At 46.8% G+C, this 10,745-nt stretch overlaps 1 protein-coding gene across 1 annotated transcript; it reads right to left on the bottom strand.

Moving 5' to 3' along the window:
- Nucleotides 1-151: 151 nt before the first annotated feature.
- LOC138830125 (phosphoglycerate mutase 1) lies at nt 152-9,101 on the bottom strand. Its single transcript, XM_070026537.1, has 4 exons — nt 8,846-9,101; nt 3,733-4,007; nt 2,279-2,459; nt 152-1,254 (listed from the first exon to the last, which is right to left on the bottom strand). The coding sequence occupies exons 1-4, from the start codon at nt 8,982-8,984 to the stop codon at nt 1,085-1,087; spliced, it is 765 nt and encodes a 254-aa protein (XP_069882638.1). The 5' UTR covers nt 8,985-9,101; the 3' UTR covers nt 152-1,084.
- Nucleotides 9,102-10,745: the final 1,644 nt, after the last annotated feature.

The raw sequence follows: 10,745 nt of genomic DNA, 5'->3' as shown, positions 1-10,745 counted from the left end.
GGCCCCATGACCAACCAAAAAGAAAAAAATAAAGTACTAGAAGCTCCACACTCAAGTGCTGTCAGAATGTAATAGTTGCTCTGAAACTCAAATGTGTCATAAAGGCATTAGAGGCATCAAAGCAAGAGGTATAATACATCACACAATGAAATATTGCACATCACTCCTTTTATTACACTGATCTGGAAAAAGACTGAGTAATTATGCTCAAAATAAGTATAGGGTCCATGTGGCAGAGCCAAGCAACTGGAACATGATTCAGAACCAGACAGTGAAACACTTGCACAATTAAGAGGAATTTCACTGCCACAGAACAAGGCAGGAAGGGTTTAAGTAGAAACAGGAAGCATTCCTGTCCTCAGAGACCAAGAAGCTTTCCCATATTGGTGTGACGAATGGCTTATCTTCTGATGACCACATGTGTGACTATTTCAACTGTCACTAAAAACCCTTATGTGTTTTTATTCAGTGTTTTTTAATAGATATATATATATCTATTAAAATATATATATATATTTACCCTTTTTTATTGTAAAAGTGAATATAACACAAAAAGTGTAGTTCAGGATTGATCCCAACCATCTGGAGCCAGCACCTCTGGAGTCAGGAGGAAATAGCTGTTTTGAATTCACCGTGCAGGACACTTTCACCTTCTACTGGAATGACTCAAGCCTACTCAACAGCGACCTGATGATCAGAGCTTAGCACTGGGTCCTGGCTCACAATGAACTCTGGCTTCCTACTGGTCATACCATGGCAGGGTTCCTGCCTAACCACTATTCAAGCAGGTCCTTAGTAAACAAAGGACTAGGAAAAACTGGAATTACTATCACTCAACCCTCCTAAATATAAAAGGAACCTTCCCTGGGCTCAGGCAGCAAACCTGCACCCCAAAGGTGCCATTCTGACTAGATTCTATGAAGGGAGTGGTGTAAGAGACAATGCTAACAATGAAAATGGGAGCTACTGGTCCCCATCTGCAGTTACCTACAACTTAAGATGTACAGATGTGGCCAGTGTGAGGTGCAAAGGAAGGAATGGGCAGGGAAGGTATTCTGAGGGGTAGCAGTTGGCCTGCTCTCCTTCACTTCTTGGCCTTGCCCTGGGCAGCCACAGCCTCCATGGCCTTACGCACGGTCTCTTCGTCCCCCAGGAACTGCATGGGCTTGATCGGCTTCAGGTTCTTGTCCAGTTCATAGACGATGGGAATACCAGTTGGCAGGTTCAGCTCCATGATGGCCTCTTCAGAGAGACCTGAAAACAGCCACCATGCTCATCAGTGTGTAAAAACACAGGTGTAAAAACCAAGGTGTAAAATTATCACCTTTTCACTGACATCCCTCAGTGACACAGCATTTGGGCAGGAATTAGATCAAGACACTCTAAAATCTGATAGTAATTCTGCTCTGTAGAAATATCCATCCCTCAAGGAGTGACCCCCAGTACCACCAATTTTTCAAGCAACTAAAGTAAAAAAGGAAGACAATAGAAGGTACACAAGGTTCCTAGATGGGTCACCAGCAAATTACAGGAAAAGACTACTCTCCAGATCTACCAAAGTGAGCCCTCAAAGCCCACAGTGAAGCAGGATTTATCTCAGACACCCTTATGTAGTCCATAACACATCTGCCAAAGCCTAGCCCTAAGTTCTCAGGGGTGAAACAACTTAGGATGTAAACTGAGAGATTTGTGAAGATGAGCCAGATTGTGACTAAAGATGTTACTAGTAGGTTTTGATTGGCAAACTTAAAGTCTAGAAGTGGGCATCTCAAATTTTTAGGAGTATTAATCACCTAGGAGATGGGTTAATAGGACCTGAGATTTTATATATATAACATTCTCTCGAGAAGGTCCAACTGTCACAGCTCTGAAAACCATTTTGAGAAAAGTACAAGGTGTTTTTTTTGTCGGTCGTGGGGCTTGAACTCTGGGCCTGGGCGCTGTCCTTCAGCTCTTCAGCTCAAGGCGAGCGCTCTACCACTTGAGCTACAGCGCCTCTTCCGGTTTTCTGGTGGTTTTATTGGAGATAGGAGTCTCACGGTCTCTCCTGCCCGGGCTGGCTTTGAACCGCGATCCTCAGATCTCAGCCTCCTGAGTAGCTAGGATTACAGGCGTGAGCCACCAGCGCCCGGCAGTACAAGGTGTTTTTCCACTAGATGTCAACACAGACTGTCTTTGAGACTATTAGTATGTTAGCCCTTTTCTCCTTTGTATTAAGTCCCTGACTGATGGCAGTTCTGCTATTATCCTTAAGGGCCACTCTAAAAAATGAACATACCTTCCAGATGTTTGACTATGCCCCGGAGGCTATTTCCATGGGCTGCAATCAGAACTCTTTTCCCTTCTTTGATCTGGGGGACAATTTCTTCATTCCAGAAGGGCAGTGCTCTGGCAATAGTATCTTTCAGGCTCTCACAGGAGGGCAGCTGATCCTCAGTGAGGTCTGCGTACCTGCGATCCTAGGCAACAAAAAGAACTTTTAAGTTTGGCAACTATTAGTAGTTACATCAGTTAAATGATTTTCACAATGTATCAATTCCGCCATCATTCTCCCAGAATACAACTGAGAGAGAGCTTGGGAAGGAGATCATTATACTGGCCCCTCATTGCCCAGTTGGAAAGAAATATCATTAGAAAAGGAAAAATAGTTATACAAGCCTGGAGTCGGTGGCTCACATCTGTACTGTAATCCTAGCTACTCAGGAGGCTGAGATCTGAGGATCATGGTTCAAAGCCAGCCGGGGCAGGGAAGTCCCTGAGACTCTTATCTCCAATAAACCACCAGAAAACCAGAAGTGGTGCTGTGGCTCAAGTGGTAAAGCACTCACCTTGAGCTGAAGAGCTGCGGGATAGGGACCAGGCCCAGAGCTCAAGACCCATGAGGGACAAAAAAAAAAAAAGCTGTGCAACAAGGTCATCCCAACTCACTTCTTGTGTTGGGGCTTGCAATCAGGGCCTAGGCGCTGTCCTGAGCTCTTTTTAAAATTTTTTTCGTTAGGCTGGGAAGGTGGCTCAGTGGTAGAGTGCTTGCCTTGCATGCATGAGGCCCTGGGTTCAATTCCTTAGCACAATATAAGCAGAAAAAAGCTCGAAGTGGCGCTGTGGCTCAAGTGGTAGAGAGCTGGCCTTGAGCTGAAGACCTGAGGGACAGCACCCAGGCTGAGTTCAGGCCCCAAGACCAACCAAAAAAAAATGTTGCAAAAGTGATATATAAAGAAGTTACAGTTACATAAGTCAGGTAAAGAATACATTTCTTTTTCCCCCCCAGTTCTTTTTCCCGAGCTCTTCTGCTTAAGGCCACAGCTCTACCACTTGAACCACAGCCTTACTGGCTTTTTCTGGTTAACTGGAGAGAAGTCTCTTTGGACTTTTCCTGCCCTGGTTGGTTTTGAACCACAGTCCTCAGATCTCAGCCTGTGTAGCTAGGATTATAGGCATACCCACCAGTGCTTACCTCACTTCTATTTGTGAGGTCAGTTTGGGAGGGATATGGATGGCTTTCATAAAATATGGTAATGGGGATATAAAGAAATTGTTCTCAGCTGTACAACAAACTACATCTTCTAACAAGTGAGAGTCATTTCTTGGCAAAGGGAAAATTAAGTATTTTACTATAAACTAGAAGCTTAGGGGCACTAGACATATATTACTAAAAGTTATAGGAAAATGGTGAGACCCAAATTGTAACCCTCTGATGCTGGGAAGAATGGCTAAAGCTGAGTTTGCCCTTACCTTACTGATGTTGCTGTAGAAGGGATGGTCAGGCTCCATTGGAGGTGGTGGGACATCATATGAACGCCTCCAGATCTTCACCTGGGCCTCACCATGCTTAGCAGCAGTTTCTGCTTTATTGAGGCCAGTCAGACCCCCATAGTGCCGCTCATTGAGGCGCCAAGTCCTCACCACTGGCAACCACATCTGGTCAATGGCATCCAGCACTGTCCAGAGGGTCCTAATTGCTCTTTTCTGCACTGAGGTGAAGCAGATGTCAAATTCATAGCCAGCATCTAGAAAGAAAAAAAAATTTTTTTTTTGCCAGGCACCAGTGGCTCACACTTGTAATCCTAGCTACTTAGAGGGCTGAGATCTGAGATCAGTGTGAAGTCAGCGCAGGCTGTGAGCCTCATCTCCAGTTAACTACCACAAAACCAGAAGTGGCACTGTGGCTCAAAGTGATAGAGCTCTAGCCTTCAGTGAAAAAGCTCAGGGCCAGTGCCCAGGCTGAGTTCAAGCCCCTTGACCAACAAAGACAAAAATAAAGAAAGAAACTTTTTTTTTTTTTTTGTATAGGGTGTGAACTCAGCTTTATGCTTGGCAAAAATCCAACTCTTATCACCCATCATTTTTGGCTATCCCCATTTTCCTAATTCCTAAGGAAGACGTGTGTTTGAGGTAGAATCTTACTATATAGCCCTGGCTGGCCTGAAACCCATGATTCTTGAGCCTTAGCCTCAAATCGCAGGAATTACAGATGTACACTACCAGCCCTGGCCATTGGTGTTTATATTAAATTGTCACTTCTAATATTTACTAGACTTCTAGTCTTGGCAAAGTGGGCTTTAGGACTAGAGGTGAAAGTGCCTAGCAAGCCCTAGTACCACCAAAAAAGAAAATGGGATTTGTGTATATATGCTGCTACCAGAACTTGAACTCATGCTCTCAGCTTTCTTGCTCAAAGCTGACATTCTACTACCTCAGCCATGCCTCCAGTACAGCATTTTGCTGGTTGATTGGAGATGTATCTCAGACTTTTCTGCCTGGGCTGGCTTTGAATAGAATTCCTCCAGGCCGGGCTGGGAAGGTGGCTCAGTGGTAGAGCACTTGCCTTGCATGCATGAGGCCCTGGGTTCGATTCCTCAGCACCACATAAGCAAAAAGAAAAAAACCGGAAGTGGCGCTGTGGCTCAAGTGGTAGAACGCTAGCCTTGAGCTGAAGAGCTGAGGGACAGCGCCCAGGCCCAGAGTTCAGGCCCCACGACCGGACCAAAAAAAATAAATAAATAAATTAAATAAATTAAAAAAAAAAAAAAAAGAATTCCTCCAGGCCTTAGCCTCCTGATAAGATTAGGCCACCAGAGCCCAGCTTGGACTTTATAATACCAATGCAATAAGAGATCTTACAGCACGTTGATACAATTTGTTATATGAAATTGTTTCTCTGGGGCTGGGAAGGTTGCTCAGTGGTAGAGCGCTTGCCTTGCATGCCTGAGGCCCTGGGTTCGATTCCTCAGCACCATATAAGCAAAAAACTGGAAGTGGTGCCGTGGTTCAAGTGGTAGAGCGCTAGCCTTGAGCTGAAGAGATGAGGGACAGTGCCCAGGCCCAGAGTTCAGGCCCTACGACCAGACTTCCCCCCCCCCAAAAAAAAGAAATTATTTCTCTGTGAATGTAGCAATTCTTAGTTCCTCTTTAGTCAAAAGTACAGGACTAATTCCTCAGAGAAAAACACCTATTTATTAAGTTAAAGCAGAGTTAGATGCCATTCATTGAAGAGTAAATGCTGTGTACTGTTTGGTTCCTTTATAAACTCTCCAGTCTCTCCTCCCAACACAGTCTTTATTGAGCTGGGAGGGAAATCAAGTGGTATGTTGGCTCAACAAATAGTTTACAATGAATCAGTCTTATTTCAAGGATTATTCTCCCTCATGCATGGGTGAGATGGCCCTTTATGTAGTATGCCAGGAAAATATTCCTATTTTCTGTACAACAGTACTGGCCCTCTTTAAAATTCAGCACAAAATTTCCCAGCTGTTTCATACAGTTCACAATGTTTCATACATTAGCAACAGTAACTAATAAAATGTGAGATGAATTTTCTTGTCAAGAAAAGATAGGGGGCTGGGAAGGTGGCTCAGTGGTAGAGTGCTTGCCTTGCATGCCTGAGGCCCTGGGTTCGATTCCTCAGCACCACGTAAGAAAAAAGTCGGAAGTGGCGCTGTGGCTCAAGTGGTAGAGCGCTAGCCTTGAGCTGAAGAGCTGAAGGACAGCACCCAGGCCCAGAGTTCAGGCCCCACAACCGGACCCAAAAAAGAAAAAGAAAAGAATAGTTTGGAAAAAAAAAAAGAAAAGAAAAGGACAGCTTGATTAATGACTAAAAAACTAATGCCACCCACAAAAGAAAAGACAACCCTTCACTGAGCATGGGAGAAGTCTGACTAGACTTGGCTATGGTTATTTCCCTACCAATCTTAAATGAAGAAATGGCTCCCCAACAAAAGGCTGAGTCACTAGAAGAACCACAGTGCAAGCCTCAGTTCCTGTGATGAAAAGCTCCAGGTTTCACTGCAATTATTTCCACTTGTAGTTGAGCTGTCCCCAGGGAGAAAAATAGTTCTGCTTAGGGCTTAAGAAAGAATACTATCAATTTATAATCCTAGCTACTCAGAAGGTTGAGATCTGAGGATCGCTATTAGAAGCCAGCCTGGGCAGTCCATGAGACTCCTTACCCATTTCTTAGTCAGAAATGGAGCCCAGAGCAAAATAAAATAGCTCAGGAACAATGTCTAGCCCCTAAATTCAAGTCCCAGGACTGGAATTAAAAAAAGAGAATGTGAACATCAAAAGGGTTAAGAACCTCTTGTGTGTGTTTGTATGTGTGTACGTACATTAGAGTTTTAAATCAGGACCAGTGCTGTCCTTTAGCTTTTTTGCTCAAGGCTGTTCTTATACCACTGGAGCCACAACTCCACTTCCAGCTTTTTGGTGGTTAACTGGAGATTACAGTCTCACAGATTTTCCTGCCTGAACTGGCTTTGAACCATGATCCTCAGATCTCAGCCTCGTGAGTAGCTAAGATTACATATGTTAGTCACCATCACATGGCTAGAGCCTCTTCTAACTTTGCCCATTAACCAAAGTTTAGTAAGCAGTAAGGTAGACCAACAGTGTGGACTCCATTCTTCACACAGCATTCCTATTGTTCACAGCCTTAAAGTAACAGGGGAACTCAGTTCTCACTAGCTTACTCTGGAAATTAAGTTTAAAACTGTACAAATCCTACTATCAGGAGAAATAATTTATCTTATGTGTTTCATATTTCTAGATTATTCATAATGGACTTCATTGTTTAGCTTTTGCTTTTAATCTTTGGGGGAAGTGTGCAGGGGCTTTAACACAGGGCCAGGGAACTTGCTCTGAACTTTCTGAATCACAGCTTCACTTCCAGCTTTTTGGTAGTTAATTGGAGTCTAGAACTTTCCTGCCTGGGATGGCTTCAAACTGTGATCCTCAGATCTCAGCCTTCTGAGTAACTAGGACTTACAGGTATGAGCAACAGTTGTCTGGGTAGTCTTTTATTCTTTAATGTCATCTGTGACACCCATAGATTTTTTTTCTCAAGTTCTTTGAGAGGTTTGAACCCCTTTTTCTCTCTTTTTTGAGACAGTCTTGCAATGTAGATAAACCTGGCCTTGAACCTTAGTCCTCTTGCCTCAGCATCTCAGGTGCTGGAATTATAGGTGTATGCCACCATGCCTAGCCTTATACCTGATCTTCTAAAATGTTAGTTTACATGTTAACCATATGATTGTGTTAACTAGAAGGCAGAGGCAATTTACATGGTCCTGGGCTAGGCATGGGCAAACCATTGCATACCTAAACAGTTCTTCCTGCTAGATAATTAAAGAAAATGGCCTCCTTTACCAGCACTTTCTTTTTCTCGGCCTCATGGTATGATTTTACCACAGGCCATCATCTCAAAACATTTACATACCCCCTCAAGATTACATTTCCCAGGCTTTCCACGGCTTTGCTTTATTTCAAAACGACATATAGTAAAAGAAAGATGCAAAGGTCAATGCGGGGACAAATACCAGAGGCACATCAAGCAAGCATCAATAGCCCTCTTATATGGCTGCTGCTTTGTCCAGAGGTTAGAGCAGGGCAGGATCTGCCTTTAACATCTGTGGAGGTATCTGTCCATCTCAGTCCAGGGATTCTTTGAATTGCAGGAAGCAGGCAATGCTTCCATATTAGCATTCCAAAATCACAGACAGAATCAGCTCCGGGGACAAGACTGGATAGGCAAACATTATCTCTGCCATTTATACCCTTTGACCAGCCTCTGTCCCTGGCCAAGACGCATGCCAGCTCTTCACACTGTTACCCCACCCAGAAGAAATGGGGCAAGGACGCTGGGCTAATATTAAGTAGACATGACCTTGGAAAAATCATCTTCCCAATCCTCATTCTTCCCAACTAAAACTGAGGCCCAAGAAGAGTTACTAAGGAGTAAGCCTGCTGTAGCATTAACTCAAATCATTCATTCAGCTGGGTCTTGGGTGCATTTTGTTCACATCATTTGTGGCACGATGCCAGGTTCTCCACAGCACTTGGAATCTCTTGGGGCCAAGAGGCCTGTTAAAGGCCTCCGGCGCAGCCTGGTTTGCCCGCACTGCCCAGGGGACCAGTCTGTGGCCTTTTGCTTCGCTGGGATCTGCAGCCGCTTGCTGCAGATTGGTGCTATAAGGCAGCGGGCATCATCCTCAGGAGCCCTAAGGGACCCCTGTGAAGGCCTGAGCGCCACAGGTGGCTCCACCCCGGGCACCCCGTCCCCAAGTTAGTAAATGTTCACACCACAAAGGGAAAATTTCGCCAAGCAGTGTCCGGAACCAGCTCCAGGGCTGCAGGGCGGCTTCCCGCGTTCTCTTCCCCGCTCAGCCCCACTCCCCACTGTGACCTTGAGCAAGCGCACGCTCCATTCTGCGCCCATCTCCCCTACAGCAAACTAAACCGGAGACGCCGCGTAAGGCACCGGCCCTCTCCTACAGTGCTCGGGTGCAACCGGGGGGCCTCGAGCCAGCGCTGGGGCCCGGGGCGCCGCCACCGCCACCGGCCCGCCGCGTACCTCGCAGGGCCTGCCCGCCGCGCTTCGCCTCCTCGTGGCCCGCCGGACTCAGGTCTGCATCATACCAGCCGCTAAAGCGGTTCTCCAGGTTCCAGGCACTCTCGCCGTGCCGGATCAGCACCAGTTTGTAGGCAGCCATGGCGGCGGGCTCGAGATGCAGCGCCGAATGAGAATGGCCGAGATTCCGGTCGCCTGCCTTCAATCCCCGGCCGCGCCTGCGCACTCACGTCCCCCCGCCCGACTCCCGCTCAGGTTCACGCCCAAATCTTTCCACTCGGTGGTGACCGCCCTCCGCTCCCCAGGTGTGCGCATGCGTCCCGAGCCTTAGCTGCGGCCGCCAAGAGAGAGGGGGCGCGTACTGGAGCGCTAATACGCATGCGCCCTCTGCCCTGGTCCCGCGTCCAGCGCGGCGGTCACGGAGCGCACGTAAGCACCGAAGACACGTGCGGCCGACTGCGCCCCAGCCTGAGCACCTTCTACAGCGGCTGCTGAGCCTCTCAGCGAGCCAAAATGGTCCTCATCTTCAGGGCCGCTCCTTGGCCCGCTAGCTCACTGCCCTATGCAGTTTGATTCATACCTATGCTTTGTATCTCGGGTAGGTCACAAACTTCCCAGTCCACTACGGGGGAATCTCAGCACCCCATTTTTTTCCTTAAAAATAGAATTAGCGGCCGTGCCGGTGGCTCAGTGGTAGAGTGCATGCTCCCCTCGCACGCATGAGAAGCCCTGGATACACGGAAAGGCCAGAGAGGCTCTGTGGGTCAGGTGGTAGAGTTCCATGCTTGAGCAAAAGAAGCTCAGTAGCCGGGCGCTGGTGGCTCACGCCTGTAATCCTAGCTACTCAGGAGGCTGAGATCTGAGGATCGCGGTTCAAAGCCAGCCCGGGCAGGAGAGAACGTGAGACTCCTATCTCCAATAAATCACCAGAAAACCGGAAGTGGCGCTGTAGCTCAAGTGGTAGAGCGCTCGCCTTGAGCTGAAGAGCTGAGGGACAGCGCCCAGGCCCAGAGTTCAAGCCCCACGACCGACAAAAAAAAAAAAGAAGCTCAGGGACAGTGCCAAGGCCCTGAGTTCAAGCCCCAGGACGGGCAAAAAGTATAATGAGCCGGGCGCCAGTGGCTCGTACAGTAAAATCCTAACTACTTAGGAAGCTGAAATCTGAGGATCACAGTGTTTTATTCACATTAGCACTTAAAAAAAAAAATCTTACCTCTACTGAACATAAGATACAAAGACATGTTAGGGCTGACATGTAGGCCTTGTAAAGCCCTAGGCACAAGCAGGGAAGTATTCCCATCCTGAGAACAAAGCAGGTGGAGGGGCTCTGATTACTATGGGGTTTGGAACATCTATTATCTTCCCCACCCCACAAGCATCAGGATTCATTGCACAAACCAAAGCACTGCCTTTTTTTTTTTTTTGTCAGTTGTGGGCCTGAACTCTGGGCCTGGGCACGTCCCTCAGCTCTTCAGCTCAAGGCTAGTGCTCTACCACTTGAGCCACAGCGCCACTCTCAGCTTTTTCTGTATGTGGTGCTGAGGAATTGAACCCAGGGCCTCATGCATGCAAGGCAAGCACTCTACCACTGAGCCACCTTCCCAGGCCAGCACTGCCTTCTTCTCTGCCCTCCTTCTGCAGCAATTAGGGCCAAAAAGTTTAGATATGAAGTGTTCCCCCAAAAGATTCCTGTATTAAGAGCTTGGCACCAGTACAAGCAGTGTTCAGAGGGGAGAGTTTTGGGAAGTGACTGAATCATGAAGGTTCTCACTGCATTAATGGATTCATCCATCAATGGATTCAACTCAAATAGACTATTGAAAAGTGGTAGAAACTATCTAAGGAGGGGTCTAATTGGGAGAAGTGTATAATTAGTGACATCCCTGAAAAGATGGACCTTGTA

The sequence above is a fragment of the Dipodomys merriami genome, unplaced genomic scaffold (genome assembly GCF_024711535.1).
Source record: "Dipodomys merriami isolate MVZ:Mamm:240054 unplaced genomic scaffold, mDipMer1.0.p SCAF_184, whole genome shotgun sequence".
Lineage (NCBI taxonomy): Eukaryota > Metazoa > Chordata > Mammalia > Rodentia > Heteromyidae > Dipodomys > Dipodomys merriami.
This window is presented reverse-complemented; position numbering and strand designations above follow the sequence as displayed.